This window comes from Schistocerca serialis, chromosome 1 (genome assembly GCF_023864345.2).
Source record: "Schistocerca serialis cubense isolate TAMUIC-IGC-003099 chromosome 1, iqSchSeri2.2, whole genome shotgun sequence".
In the NCBI taxonomy this organism is placed as follows: domain Eukaryota; kingdom Metazoa; phylum Arthropoda; class Insecta; order Orthoptera; family Acrididae; genus Schistocerca; species Schistocerca serialis.
The window spans coordinates 55,846,281-55,863,085 of record NC_064638.1 but is presented as its reverse complement, the minus strand read 5'-3'; the positions used below and the strand labels follow the sequence as shown (position 1 = coordinate 55,863,085).

Here is a 16,805-nt window from a genome sequence, read left to right as displayed (position 1 = left end):
GAATTCTGCGTCATTTGCGAATCCCCAAACCACATAACGCTTGTAACTGAGACAGTTCTTCGTCGGGTGGTAGTATCATTTTCTGAGTCTATACTAGCACTACTGAAGTCGAAAAGGCCGACACACATAAAATTTGTATCCCGTACTTCAGTTGACGTATACAGGTCCACTGAAGTACCGGATACTGGTGCTAGCTAGACGAAAACAGCGACATGTGTAACATTGATGTGATTTACCCATATTGGTCAGCTGAAGTACAGAATACACATGTTATAATTGTCGTTATTTCCCATTCGCTAATACTAATTAGTATCATATTCTTCAGTTGACCTATATAGCTCAACTGAAGAATGGGATACAATTTTGACTGCTATTGGTTTTCTTGACGTCGATAGCAAAACTGTGATAAATTTCAGTCGATGCTATTAGTATCGAAACCAAAAAAAATTGTATACCATACTTCATCTGACCTACATCGGTCAACAGGTAGCCAATTTTCCGTACGTAGATTTCCCCTATATAGATCAACTGAAGAATGGGATGCAAGTATCATGTATGCTTCGATAGTAATACTATCTACGCAAGAACATAATGTTAGTAGTAGCGGAGACGAAAGAAACAACACCTTTAAAATTTGTATTCCGTACTTCACTTGACCTACACAATTCAACTGAAGAATAGGATACCAATGCTAACGAAAACGAAGAAATCGACGTTCGTTAAATTCGTATCCCATACTGAAATTAACCTATACATATCGACTGAATTTCGAGATACAACTCATATATATGTCAACTACTTCAATTCTTTTTTTTCCTTTATTTTTTACAGAAGTACCCGGACTCAAACAAGCGATATTCTTAACATTATGGTCGAAATATTACTCGACGTTATATATGTCTACCACCTGTTTCTCTCTACTGCATTCCTCAGTTTATGAACACTTGTCTCAGCTGTTACATCTGGTAGTATATCATCTCTGCAAATTTCTGACGTCATTGGTCAGAGTGGACGGGTTGCATCCCGTTCTCCAGTTGGCCTGAGACTTTTTAGTTACAGACATGCTGCCAGTATGAGAATCTTAGCGCTACATTATTGTGAAGTCGGTGATAATGGAAGACCCTCTTTCCCATACCATACATAAGTTATCAGCTTCTAATGCCTGTACAGTAATAATATTCCAATATCTTACTTACTACCTGTTAAACATTATCACTACTATTCAAATTCTGAATTTCTTTTGACTCTGAAGTAAAACACTGATGCTCCATACAAACCGCAATTTCTGAAAACTCTTACCAATTACTATTATTACATAATGTAAGTGCTAGTGTATAATGTTGTTTCTCGTTTAACCAAGCACCTAACACTATCTTGGTTGCCTAGATGGACGGTGCCAAGATGGATCAAAAGGAGGAGAGAGTAGCTGAGTGTCTCGTGGATGCTGTCAAGATGGAACAAAGATGGATTTAGAGCAGGAGGAACATGAGAGTGTCATGGGTGCTGCCAAGATGGGTGAAGCTTGTGGAGAGATTGAGGAAGGGGCAGATGAGGGTCTCGGGTATGCTGCTGTGATTGGCGCAGCATGTGGAGGAGGAAGAGGCATCTAAGGGCCTCGTAAATGCTGTCATGATGGAACAAGCCTGTAGAGATTTAGAGGAGGAGTCAGCCGAGGGTCTCATGGGTGCTGACAAGATGGGCGAAGCATGTAGTGACACTGAGGAAAGGGCAAATGAGGGTGTCGTAGACGTTTCTGATATTGACCCAGCATGTGGAGATGAGGAGGAAGAGGAAGCTAAGGGCCTCGTGAATGCTGCTAGGATGGAAGAAGCGCTTCAAGATTTAGAGGAGGAGGCAGCTGAAAGTCTCATGGGTGCTGCCAAGATGTGTGAAGCATTTGCAGAGACTGAGGAAGGCGCAGATGAGGGTGTCGTGGACATTTCTGATATTGACCCAGGATGTGGAGATGAGGAGGAAGAGGAAATTAAGGGTCTCGTGAATGCTGCCAGGATGGAACAAGCCCATCAAGACTTAGAGGAGGAGGCAACTGTAAGTCTCATGGGAGCTCCCAAGATGTGTGAAGCATGTGGTGACACTGAGGAAGGGGCAAATGAGGATGTCGTGGACGTTTCTGATATTGACCCGGCATGTGGAGATGAGGAGAAAGGGGCAGCTGAGAGTGTAGTGAATGCTACTAGGATGGAAGAAGCCCATCAAGATTTAGAGCAGGAGGCAGCAGAAAGTCTCATGAGTATTGCCAAGGTGGGTCAAGCGTGTGGTGAAATTGAGGAATGGGCAGATGAGGGTGTCATGGATACTATTGAGATTGCCCCAGCATGTGGAGATGTGGAGGGAAGGGCAGCTAAGGGTCCCGTGAATGCTGCCAGGATGGAACAAGCCCATCAAGGCTTAGAGGAGGAGGCAGCTGCGAGTCTCATGGGTGCTGCCCAGATGGATGCAAACTGTGAAGATGAGGAGGAGGGGTCAGCTGAGACTCTCGTGAATGTTGCTAAGACGGAACAAGCCCCTAGAGATCTAGAGGAGAATGCAGCCGAGAGTGTCATGGGTGATGCCAAGATGGAGGAAGTCCATGTAGTGGTGGAGGGGGCAGCTGAGAGACCCTGTAACCAACCCTTGAGTGCCGCTTGCACCCACCGAAAAAATGTTCGTTTGTTCCTTTAAGTTCTTGTTTGTGTTCAGATTTTGTTCTGTTTGTTTTTGGTTTCGTTTGTCGTTCTGAGTTTAGCTTTTTGCTGTGTTCATTTAATGTTGGTTGTGTTTATTCATTTTTCAATTTTCATTAACAATCCTTGGTTTACTTAAAACAAAAAAATTAATTTTACGTATTTGACCAACTGTTGTCTTGTTTTTTAGTGTACATCTGCAACAATAATAGTTGCCGAACTGAAAGTACGTTTCATTTTCAGTTTATTCTGTAGGTCACTCTCTCTCTGTCGTTTCAATGAAATCAACAATAGACTAAACCAAGGATTTAGGCTAAGGCATTTATGAAGCTCATTTCAGTGACACTGAAAGGTCTGTGATATATACACGATAACAGTCATCAGTAAGAGCTACATTCACTTCTGTATTGCAAACATCACATAATGCCGATTTACGTAGTATGATTTTATAGTTGTTGCAGATGGTTAGGTAACCAGCCGTAATATCGTTTGTCCGATGTCTCTAATGACTCTGGGTAGGATCATGGCCTGGACAATTCTCCGCACTTGTGACCAATTTCTGTGAGTGTATTTCATGGCTGCAACACGTGTGGGAGAATACTGCAGAGATTTCTGTAATCTGTTCTCCCCTATGTAGCTAACTTATTTTTCGTAGAAGCGTATATCCTTCAATCTGAGAGTTGACAGATTTGCAACATTTTGTTTGTGATCCTCCCTGCTTCTCCACTGAGTTTCTTTTTAGCTTGTTTAAAAATACTGTCATGACATGCCGGAATATACAAACTGTAGTCGAGCTGCCATAGTCTCATTATTTTCTGGTATGATTATGCGCTAATGATACATGCGCAATAAATTGGGTTGTTTCAGTTTTCCTCTCGTTTTAACTCGGGGAAATCCCTGGAGAGGAGAAATAGAGTAGGAGTCGTGCTGTGAGGACAAGTCCAAATTAGAGCACGTGTCCTTCTCTGACCAGCTTCTCCTCTGCGTAGCACGGTAATATGATACGCTATAACGTGAAATAAATGTATCGTATGCCACTCAACTTAATTATGCCACTTATTCCTAACCTCAATGACTATTCTTGCTCTATGTGCTAATCAGTAGTATGTCAAAGGACCCAATTACTTACGGCTAATGGGCTATGAAAGTGTGTGAGAAGCAGAGATTTTTTCCGTATGCTACACCAACGTGTATTATTTGAAAGCAAGTGTGTGATGGGAAAACAAAGCATACAACTTTGTAAGTACACACAGTAGGTGCAGGCCGTGGTGTACCATCTCAGTATGCTAAATAGTCTCATTATTATTTAGTTTAGTGCAATGGATATGGAAGGGAAGTGTCCTCAGTAACTAATTGGTCGGGTATATAGCTGGGCCGTAATACAACCACTTTAAAAGTCTTAAGAAATCAATTGGGGTAGCATAAGCAAACCAGAAATTGTGGGCAATCAGAACGGAAGACTGAATATGCGGGACGCTTGCAAAGCTTAGCCGGCGAGAAGCAAAAATTACAGATATCACAGGCTAGGCTTGAAGACAATGTCCAAACTTTAACCACCCGGGTGGATAATGTGGAGATAGATGCACGGAGAAGCATTGATGCATATTTGGAAGTGCAAGCTCAAAAAGTCGAAAAAGAATTTAATGAATGGCTAGAACTAAAGGATCGCGAGATATCTGCGAAGATTGAAAGCGACGTAAAAACAGCTGTAGAACAAGCGACTGCGGCCGCGAGTGTAAATACTAACGCTAGCGCTGCCGCACTACACGCCGAATTAACACAGATCAAAGCCCGTGTGACAGCGGAGTTGCCGAATTGGCAACAGGAAGTCGCGCGGAGACTGTCTGCGTTGGAAAGCAATGTAAACAGTGGCGGACAGATAATGAAGTAAGCCTTATGAATGAGGGTAGACGTGTAATTTTGCCATTATTGAGGACACGGGAAATGCAGGGTAAATGTTGCCGGAGCTTTCAGTCTAGATTCGAAGGAATACAGGTAATGAATTTATATTCTGACTTAAGTACAAGGCAAGCATATTATAAAGAGTTTATTACTGAAGACAGAGAGGAAAAAAGGAAACTGATAGCCATGAAAGTCATGGATTCAGAACATTTGACTGAAGCACAACAAAACGAATCGACTCAGCTACTTAAAGATTGTGAGAATGTGTTTTCGGAAAATCCCCGGTGTTATCGAGGGCTACACCTACAACATCGAAGTGGTACCTCACGATACATTCTGTCACGCAAACTACACCATCCCGTGGTCACAGAAGGAGGCAGTTAGGAAGGAAATAAGAAAAATGCTTGATTGGGGGATAATTGAACCATCTCTGTCCCCGTACAGCAGTCCGCTCGTGGCAGCAGCGAAAGCGGACGGCAGTATACGTCTTGTGCTTGATGCGCGCGATATTAACAAAATAATTGTACCTGTCAGAACGCGACCAGAAAACCTGGATGAACAGATACAGAAGTTTTATGGAGTTCAATATCTGACCTCTGTCGATATGGGTTCGTCGTATTGGCAAATCCCACTAACTGAATCATCAGGAAAGTACACTGCTTTGTGTTTGGTGGCAGAAGTTACCAATTAAAAGTTTTACCATTTGGATTAAATGTTAGTGCAGGTGTCTTCATTGCAGCGCTCGATACAGTATTAGGACCAGATTTGTTGGACCGAGTAACGTCGTATGTCGCTGACTTATTAATAGCTACTCCCGAGTGGGAAAGCCACATGGACACGCTGAGATGCGTACTAAAAAGATTTTCTGATGCGGGCGTTGTTGTGGATTGGCAGGAGAGCCAACCCATAAAGTTTAGAGGAAGCCGAAAGGCACGCGTGTAAGCTCACGCAGGCTGGCGTGAGTTCTGGAACAGGACAAAGAAATTAGAACTTAGAAAAACGGACGCAGATGGTGGAATACTTAACTTTAATCCATTAATGTTGAACGTAGCTCTTGTCTGTACATTATTTACAATATCAATAGTAACTGAACATGGCGCCTTGCTAGGTCGTAGCAAATGACGTAGCTGAAGGCTATGCTAACTATCGTCTCGGAAAATGAGAGCGTATTTTGTCAGTGAACCATCGCTAGCAAAGTCGGTTGTACAACTGGAGCGAGTGCTGGGAAGTGTCTCTAGACCTGCCGTGTGGCGGCGCTCGGTCTGCAATCACTGATAGTGGCGACACGCGAGTCCGACGTATACTAACGGACTGCGGCCGATTTAAAGGCTACCACCTAGCAAGTGTGGTGTCTGGCGGTGACACCACAGGCGTAACCGCAAACCTCGCAAAATCCAAATTTGGCAGGGAGAGAATAAAATTTCTTGGTCATGTAATATCACCTACAGGTATTATGTCCGATCCGAAGAAACTGGCAGCAATTGAGAACTTCCCCCCTCCTAGAACCAAGAAGCAGTTAAAGGCATTTCTGGGTCTAGTGTCTTTTTCAAACGATTCGTACTTGACCAGATTTTAAATGATGATACCCTGTTACACTTGTTGAGAAAGAATACTCGCTGGATATGGAACGAACTGTGCCAGCAGTCATTTAAGCAAATACGACAAGCCCTTCTAAATGCCAATCCAGTGTCACATCCTGACATGTCATAAGAATTTTGCCTTGCTACAGACGCATCCACTGTTAGACTAGGCCCTTGTTTATTCCAAATCGATGAAGGAGGTGGAAACAAGAACGTAAGAATAATCGGTTTCGCAAGCCGAGTGTTGTCAAGTTGTGAACGATCATATACAGTCACAGAACTCGAAACACTAGCAGTAGTATGGGCCATGAAGAAGTTCAGATATTATGTGTACGGAAAAAAATGTAAAAATTTTCTGTGATCATCAGGCCTTAAGTTTTTTGCTGACATGCAAGTTAATGCACGACAGGTTGACTAGGTGGGAATATCAATTTCAAATAATGTATATAAGAGGTTGTGACAACATAGTACCAGATTCTTTGTCACGGTTGCCGCAAGCTCTGCCTGAGCTAACAACAATACTAGAACAGGCAACAGAGTACAAAATTTTAGTCATGATAGACACTACTTCTCGCAAAAAGTTCCTGCAGGCGTGGAAGCAACTGCCTAGTTTACCGGACGAAGATCTCGCCTTGGGAAAAGTCAAACAAGAACTCCTAGCTTCGGGTGGAAATCAGATAGGTAGCCATTATTCTGTGCAAAATGGGGTATTATATTACCGGAAGGATGTTAACAAGGACTTGTGGTGCATCTGTGTACCGGAAGTATGTATCAGTGATTTAATCTGGCACGTGCACCTTTCCTGGGGACAAATGGGCATTGAAAAATGTAGAGCACTTCTCGCAAGACAATGTCATTTTAAGAACATGAAAAGAATAATTCAGAATGTTGTAAGGACTTGTGTAGTTTGTAAAAGAACGAAACCTACAAATCTGCCCACTGTAAGTGAATTGCACCCTGTTGTTCCTAACAAACCATTACGACTAGTTTCTGTTGACATTCTAGGGCCACTACCCACTGGCAGAGGAGGTGTGAAATATATATTTGCTGTATATGATGCCTTTTCCAAATTTCTAAAATTGTATCCTGTAAAAGCTTCAACGGCTACACCCCTCATTCTGAATTTACGAACAGATTATTTTGTTAATGTTGGCAAACCACGGATCATTGTTGTCGTTGTGGTCTTCAGTCCTGAGACTGGTTTGATGCAGCTCTCCATGCTACTCTATCCTGTGCAAGCTTCTTCATCTCCCAGTACCTACTGCAACCTACATCCTTCTGAATCTGCTTAGTGTATTCATCTCTTGGTCTCCCTCTACGATTTTTACCCTCCACGGTGCCCTCCAATGCTAAATTAGTGATCCCTTGATGCCTCAGAACATGTCCTACCAACCGATCCCTTCTTCTAGTCAAGTTGTGCCACAAACTTCTCTTCTCCCCAATCCTATTCAATACCTCCTCATTAGTTACGTGATCTACCCACCCTATCTTCAGCATTCTTCTGTAGCAACACATTTCGAAAGCTTCTATTCTCTTCTTGTCCAAACTAGTTATCGTCCATGTTTCACTTCCATACATGGCTACAGTCTATACAAATACTTTCAGAAATGACTTCCTGACACTTAAGTCTATACTCGATGTTAACAAATTTCTCTTGTTCAGAAACGCTTTCCTTGCCATTGCCAGTCTACATTTTATATCCTCTCTACTTCGACCATCATCAGTTATTTTACTCCCTAAATAGCAAAACTCCTTTACTACTTTAAGTGTCTCATTTCCTAATCTAATTCCCTCAGCATCACCCGACTTAATTTGACTACATTCCATTATCCTCGTTTTGCTTTTGTTGATGTTCATCTTATATCCTCCTTTCAAGACACTGTCCATTCCGTTCAACTGCTCTTCCAAGTCCTTTGCTGTCTCTGACGGAATTACAATGTCATCGGCGAACCTCAAAGTTTTTATTTCTTCTCCATGAATTTTAATATCTACTCCGAATTTTTCTTTTGTTTCCTTCACTGCTTGCTCAATATACAGATTGAATAACATCGGGGAGAGGCTACGACCCTGTCTCAATCCTTTCCCAACCACTGCTTCCCTTTCATGCCCCTCGACTCTTATAACTGCCACCTGGTTTCTGTACAAATTGTAGATAGCCTTTCGCTCCCTGTATTTTACCCCTGCCACCTTCAGAATTTAAAAGAGAGTATTCCAGTTAACATTGTCAAAAGTTTTCTCTAAGTCTACAAATGCTAGAAACGTAGGTTTGCCTTTTCTTAACCTTTCTTCTAAGATAAGTCGTAAGGTTAGTATTGCCTCACGTGTTCCAACATTTCTACGGAATCCAAACTGATATTCCCCGAGGTCCGCTTCTACCAGTTTTTCCATTCGTCTGTAAAGAATTCGCGTTAGTATTTTGCAGCTGTGACTTATTAAACTGATAGTTTGGTAATTTTCACATCTGTCAACACCTGCTTTCTTTAGGATTGGAATTATTATATTCTTCTTGAAGTCTGAGGGTATTTCGCCTGTCTCATACATCTTGCTCACCATATGGTAGAGTTTTCTCGTGACTGGCTCTCCCAAGGCCATCAGAAGTTCTAATGGAATGTTGTCTACTCCTGGGGCCTTGTTTCGACTCAGGTCTTTCAGTGCTCTGTCACACTCTTCAGGCAGTATAATATCTCCCATTTCGTCTTCATCTACATCCTCTTCAATTTCCATAGTATTGTCCTCAAGTACATCGCCCTAGTATAAACCCTCTATATACTCCTTCCACCTTTCTGCCTTCCCTTCTTTGCTTAGAACTGGGTTGCCATCTGAGCTCTTGATATTCATACAAGTGGTTCTCTTCTCTCCAAAGGTCTCTTTAATTTTCCTGTAGGCAGTATCTATCTTACCCCTAGTGAGACAAGCCTCTACATCCTTACATTTGTCCTCTAGCCATCCCTGCTTAGCCATTTTGCACTTCCTGTCAATCTCATTTTTGAGACGTTTGTATTCCTTTTTGCCTGCTTCATTTACTGCATTTTTATATTTTCTCCTTTCGTCAATTAAATTCAATATTTCTTCTGTTACCCAAGGATTTCTACTAGCCATCGTCGTTTTACCTACTTGATCGTCTGCTGCCTTCACTACTTCATCCCTCAGAGCTACCCATTCTTCTTCTACTGTATTTCTTTCCCCCATTCCATTTAATTGTTCCCTTATGCTCTCCCTGAAACTCTGTACAACCTCTGGTTCTTTCAGTTTATCCAGGTCCCATCTCCTTAAATTCCCACCTTTTTGCAGTTTCTTCAGCTTCAATCTGCAGTTCATAACCAATACATTGTGGTCAGAATCCACATCTGCCCCTGGAAATGTCTTACAATTTAAAATCTGATTCCTAAATCTCTGTCATACCATTATATAATCTATCTGATACCTTTTAGTATCTCCAGGATTCTTCCAGGTATACAACCTTCTTTTATGATTCTTGAACCAAGTGCTAGCTATGATTATGTTATGCTCTGTGCAAAATTCTACAAGGCGGCTTCCTCTTTCATTTCTTCCCCCCAATCCATATTCACCTACTATGTTTCCTTCACTCCCTTTTCCTACTGACGAATTCCAGTCACCTATGACTATTAAATTTTCGTCTCCCTTCACTACCTGTGTAATTTCTTTTATCTCGTCATACATTTCATCAATTTCTTCATCATCTGCAGAGCTAGTTGGGATATAAACTTGTACTACGGTAGTAGGCATGGGCTTTGTGTCTCTCTTGGCCACTATAATGCGTTCACTATGCTATTTGTAGTAGCTAACCAGCACTCCTATTTTTTTATTCATTATTAAACGTACTCCTGCATTACCCCTATTTGATTTTGTATTTATAACCCTGTAATCACCTGACCAAAAGTCTTGTCCCTCCTGCCACCGAATTTCACTAATTCCCACTATATCTAACTTTAACCTATCCATTTCCCTTTTTAAACTTTCTAACCTACCTGCCCGATTAAGGGATCTGACATTCCACGCTTCGATCCGTAGAACGCCAGTTTTCTTTCTCCTGATAACGACGTCCTCTTGAGTAGTCCCCGGCCGGAGATCCGAATGGGGGCTATTTTACCTCCGGAATATTTTACCCAAGAGGACGCCATCATCATTTAATCATACAGTAAAGCTGCATGTCCTCGGGAAAAATTACGGCTGTAGTTTCCCTTTGCTTTCAGCCGTTCGCAGTACCGGCACAGCAAGGCCGTTTTGGTTAATGTTACAAGGCCAGATCAGTCAATCATCCAGACTGTTGCCCCTGCAACTACTGAAAAGGCTGCTGCCCCTCTTCAGGAACCACATGTTTGTCTGGCCTCTCAACAGATACCCCTCCGTTGTGGTTGCACGTACGGTACGGCCATATGTATCCTTGAGGCACGCAAGCCTCCCCACCAACGGCAAGGTCCTTGGTTCATGGGATCATATTATCCGATAATGCCACCTATTTTACTGGTCTCAAATGGAAAACGTTTCTACAAGAGCAAGGTATTAAACACATTTTTGTAGCTCGATTTCACCCTGAGGGCAGTCTTGTAGAGCGTGCCTTTAAAGAGTTGAACAGGTTTATGAGAACTTACATCCCGAATCGCCACACCAAGTTGGCAAAATACGTTTTGACTTTTGAGGAACTCCACAAGAGATTGCCACATTCAGCCACCGGTTATACTCCACTGGAAGTCATGTTGGGAAAGAATGAAACCGACAGCTTGCTGTCACCATTACCGACTGTACCACGACAAGTTTTACCTCACGAACAGATTATTGCTGAGACTTTAAATAATTTAACGAGGTGCGCGGAGCGCCGAAAGGAGAAGCATGACAAGAAGATAAAGAAGGTAACAGTGTATCAACCAGGTGACTTGGTGCTAATAATGACTCATCCCTAGTCATCTCTGTTAGCGAAAAAGAATAAGAAATGGCAACCGGTGTATGCCGGGCCCTACAAAATCATAGACATACCACATGGATGTAGCTATTGGTTGGGTGACGTAGAATCGGAAGAGATCAGAGGACTCTATCCATACAAAGGCTTAAAGAAGTTCGCTCAGTAGAGCAACGTTTATATATGTGAGTAGTAGGTTAAGTTTAGAGTGCATTTTTATCTGTGTCTAAATGTTCAGATTTTAGTGTCACATTTAAAGACAATGAGGCACACAAGATTAGTGTGATTCAATATTGTGGATGTTAAGGAATAACAGTATTTTTAAGTAATTGCATTTTGAAAGAAAAATGAACATAGAATACTTTACAAATTTCATTTTTAAAAATGCTTTAAAAATATTAAAAAAAGAGAAATTCAACAGCATGTAATGATGAAAGAATTTTTCATTAGTGTGTCATGAATATTTTTGAACTGTAGCAATAATGAAACTTATGAAAATTCAATATTATAGTGTATATGTTGTTCCATGTATTTATGTCTATACCGATCCTGAAGTATGCTCAATCATAATTTACTTAACAATATGAGTGCAGCGTGTACTTCACCCAAGGTACCTCATGTGTTGTGGACAAGGTACAAAAGCAAATCAGTAAACGCGACTACCGCTAAGCACTGTTAAAATATACTGCCATCTGCTGAGGCAGAGATTTGCACGAATTTATCGTTTAAACAAAAGTCTCAAATCTAATACTAATCTAGGAACTTGCACTCTAGGCCTAGATTACAAAATGAGTAAAATAATGCGAGAGGCAAAGTTTTGTAAAGTAGAGCCTGGCTCTGGAGGGCAAGTACGAAATGAGTAGGCAGACATGACATGGGGACTTATCTCAGATGAGACGGAAATACAATAGTATAGTCAAAAGTCTGAAGGCAAGTACGACTCTGTAAGTGGAAAATGGAAAGAGGTAATTAACGCGAGAGACTGGCAAAATACAGCACAACCCAAAACCCAGTTCAGACTGAATGGTTCGAATGGCTCCGAGCACTATGCGACTTAACTTCTGAGGTCATCAGTCACCTAGAACTCAGAACTAATTAAACCTAACTAACATAAGGACATCACACACATCCATGCCCGAGGCAGGATTCGAACCTGCGACCGTAGCGGTCGCTCGGTTCCAGACTGTAGCTCCCAGAACCGCACGGCCACTCCGGCCGGCTCAGACTGAATGAAATAATTAGTGTTTGTGAACTAATCGAAACAGTTACTTTAAGCAGTGTGAAAAACTGTGAAGGTGAAACTGTGATAAGGACAGTGAAGTCCTGTATTGAGCGTTCAACAGCGGTGAAGACGCCAAACGCCAATATTACCCACGAAAAACTGTGAATTTGTTTATAAATGTGAACTGTTAACGTGAAGTGAACCCACAGTCAATATTTTTGTGACAGACTGTAATTTCAGTGAGTACAATAATGGGAGATTGGAATGCGATGCGTGGACTGTTGCAAAACAGCGACAGCAGAAATGGCGAATGTTTATGCTAAGCTCGTATTGGGACACTCACCAGTGCCTGCGAGTGCGGCGAAAACATAAATAATTTTATCAAGACAAAAACTGACGTGTTATGGGAACAGTATCGCATCAAAACTGCATTCACGTGAGAAGATCCATGTCATGTATTCTGCAGGATAATGCTGGCTTGACACTCGGAAACTGGCGAAAACGTAACAACTGCCGCACTAATAAATGCTTCTTTACCACTAGCGTAACCATCTGCAGCGGGAGGGAATTATTACGTTGGTTGCGTGTGTTTCCTGCACTACGTCGGAGATGCGTAGCAGAGCTGACTCCTGCCAAGAAGCGCGGGGAGCGGATATCATCCCACTCCGCCACGCCCGGGCGAGACAGAAGCGCATCGCCAACCGTGCAGCCGATCAGCTGATTCTTACGTTCCGCGGCGGCGAGAGACACGCTGGCGTCGAGCGGGCGCTGTCCTCTCCGCAGCCGCCGCGAACTCCGAGCACCGAACACACCAACCGGCGCCGTCGCGAGCTAAACGTCGCGGCGTAGATCATCAACGACACCGCAATCAATAACGACGATGTATAAATTGTTATAACGACCTCATTTCTGTGCATAGTGCAACGAAAATTGTTCGTAACGTATGCACATCCTGTACTACAATGACATTCCAGAAACAAATAATTGAAAGTAACAGAAGCAGTTAGTCTGTCGCTCCGCCGAAATTTTCCCCAGGGTTTCCCTAGGGACGCGCCAAATGGGTCGCGAACAGTTGACACCCCTGGGACTGCTAAAATTACAGACTAAATCGTGATTGTATACCTTTGAACACTGCAGAAGCTGCAACCCCAAAAAAAATCAGACAAAATGAATGTACCAACATAACTATCAAACTAATTGTATTCTATGTCCTTTTCTTTTGTACATGACTGTATACGTAACCAAATGTGTATTATATTGTTATGTAAATAACTTCGTCTGTATTACTTTGTGTGCAAGAAACATCATTAAGAACAATGACTAAAATATACGATGTGACACATGTAGACTGTGAAAGAAAAATCTGCGTGTGGACACTGTGGACATGAAACAGGAAATATTTATTTAAAAAAACACGAACATTTTTTTGTGACATAAACATTTCGGGGGGCAATATAGCGTCCCCAGTGCTATATTAGGAAAAGACTTAAAAACGGTATTTATAAAGAAGAGACATTTAAAAATTGAATTATATATATATATATATATATATATATATATATATATATATATATATATATATATATATATATTATAATGTACCCGTAAAATAATAATTTCTGTGTGTAAGATTCAAGTGCAAAGAAATGTAACAAAATGATCTAAAGAGACGACAAAATACGCTCTTTTGTTAATTTTTTTAGTCGTCTTCACTTCTTCTCTTGTCTTGGTTGTGTGTAGACGGACATCTTGCGTGTGCTCGCAAATGTAAGCATATTTGTAATAATTAAGCATATAATATATTCATTTAATATTATTGTGCACTTTTAATTTGTAAGAGGTGATCCAGATTTCATGTCCGCCTTCCGTGAATTAACCTGCATTCAAGTAATTTACAGTTCAGCAATCGCAGCGGCCGATGCAGACAACGGCGACATTAAGTGGCGATATTAACTTATAAAAAATTAGTGGAAGCGAAAACTCGACCGCTATTAACATAATATTCATTTTTCTCCACAGCCGCACGAAGTTGCAGAAAATACGTAGCTTTAAGATTCTTATTTTCAGTACCATAGCCGAGAGCCAGAGCCAGGACTCCGACTACAATACAATGGTTAACGGAGGTAAGAAAAAATACTCTCGCGCCTGTGTGGGCCGTAATTGTAATTAATAACTAAAGATCTATTGTTTTAATGTGAGCTGATTAGCCGAGGAAATCAATATGAAAAGTTTATTACATTGTTCAGCTTATATGCTCATGTTATAAGATTCAGCGAGTCTAACGTTCATTAACGTAACAAATAATTTAAGATTAATATTGTTAAAAAGGAGAACTTCACAAAAGCATTTAATCGTAAATCAAAATTGAATGAAATATAATTTTTATTAAGGCCCACCACGCAAGTCGGCAACAATCAATAATAGTAATAATAATAATATATTAAATTACGACGGCCGACGGACGCGAGATACACTAGTGCACTCTAACAGTAACTTGGATCAGTAGTTGTGTCATGTGTGTTTATGATGCTATAGAACAATTTTCTACATACTTCGACAAATAATACAAACACTCCTTGACTTCTTCAATACATGGTACAAAGTTCGAACTAAGATAATTCGTTAACATGTAACTCATATCAGCAGTGCCAAATGCAAGTCATGTATACGCCACAGCTGCCAGAAGAGGCCCGACTTGGTTGCCTCCTTCTCAATACGGCTTCAGACACTGCTGTCCCACCTACACACGCGCAGTGCCCTGCCAGCCCAGCAGTCAGTGGGTTTACTTCTGGGGACTGTGACGGAGGATGCCGTGGTTACTCGTGAGGCCAGCCTGTCGCATCTGGTGCGCCGCATTCTGCCTCTGTCTTTGTATCGTGCACTTGTTCACGTTTATTATTTCTAAGAACTGCGAAGTGGCAGATTCATTGGTTTCAATCACATCTGAATCTATACCATTTATTAAACCTCCAATATAATTAGTGATGACTAAAGCTTGGGAGTTCGTTTTGCGGTGGGGGGCAGGCAAGAGTGGCCGAGCGGTTCTAGGCGCTACTGTGTGGAGCCGCGCGACCGCTACCGTGGCAGGTTCGAATCCTGCCTCGGGCATGGATGTGTGTGATGTCCTTAGGTTACTTAGGTTTAAGTAGTTCTACGTTCTAGGGGACTGATGACCTCAGAAGTTAAGTACCATAGTGTTCAGGGCCTTTTGAACCAAAATCAAGTTACGATCTTTCCTTACACTGAAACCCAAGACAAGAAACATAATCAATAAAGGTCGGCATCTACCTCCTTAAAGTGTCAAAAACTGTTTGAATATAGCAAACGGTAAACGGATACGGGTCCCTGAAAGATGTTAGAGGAACTTTACATGAAGATGTCAGGTACTAGCCGCTTCAAATATTAAACTAATTTCAATTAAAGGAGATAAAACTGGTGCTATCCCCATTTAATGAGTAAAAACAATGAATACAGAAAAATCAGCAAATAGATGCCGGTATCTAGCCCCTTCAAGTATTAATGTAATTTCAATATGCGGAATGTAAAGTGGCAACTAGACTTTTCAGTGACAAAAAGAGTTTAATCAAGAAAAACCGGCAAGCTTGTGTCGCGAGCTAGACCTGTCAAATATTAAACAGATTACACTGTAGGAGAGATAAATTGGTCGCTAGCCGTCATTTGATCTGACGTGATTTTAAAACAATTAACGGGTCTAAAAGTATCACTGGTAATAAAACAGCCAGAGAGCCATCAGAAACTTATATCAGCTCACCTTACCAACACAGTGCCACAAGTGCCGGAATTACTCAGCGAGTTAACAGCCGTCCAAAACACAAGGGTGGTGCCTGGCATTGGAACGTCGCTACTGCCCACAGCAAAATGACAGAGAGGTGAACAGCCCATAGGAAAACAGCGTAAGTCATATTAGGATAATTTTTTCAGGACAGCAATTTTAAACTTTGAAGATTAGTAAAAATACACAATTAAAATGTCAAATTTAATCATGGTAGAGGATGTACAGTCGTGCTCAAAAGTATCCGAATGAACTGAATTGCATATCGCCTGATTAGCATGCAACCCGCATAACGCAGATGTCTAGCAGGTCCTCTAATCGCTCCTCGGGATAGTCGTTGGACTATTGAAAATGGTTCCAACAAGTCACCACTAGAAAACACTGCTCTGTATCGCAATAACTCAAGATGAAAAGTAATACCACGATACTACAAATATCAGGGAACACCTTATCACAGATAAAACTGTCCTTAAGGCTTGTAAGCTCACATTTGTTACAATAAATGACATACCTGAAATGTTACCACTCTCATTATTACGTCAGATAGGTAATGCACGTAGTAAGATCGTCGTAGTCATGATTTCTTCTTCAGAGAAACATACCGTTCTTATTATTAAACAGAAAATGATATTAAAAATTTAAGTTATTCACGAGCAGCTAGTTGGGAATATGGATGAAGTTCAAATGACACGACGAACCGTCTCGG

The 16,805-nt window shown here is 41.5% G+C and overlaps 1 protein-coding gene across 1 annotated transcript in view; it reads left to right on the top strand.

The window, feature by feature from the left end:
* LOC126458366 (uncharacterized) overlaps positions 1–16,805 on the top strand; it is a 113,649-nt gene that overhangs the window by 73,748 nt on the left and 23,096 nt on the right. Inside the window, exon 4 of the mRNA XM_050095746.1 lies at positions 1,585–2,592. Coding sequence (XP_049951703.1) covers positions 1,585–2,592 — 1,008 coding nt within the window. The remainder of the gene's footprint in view (positions 1–1,584; positions 2,593–16,805) is intronic.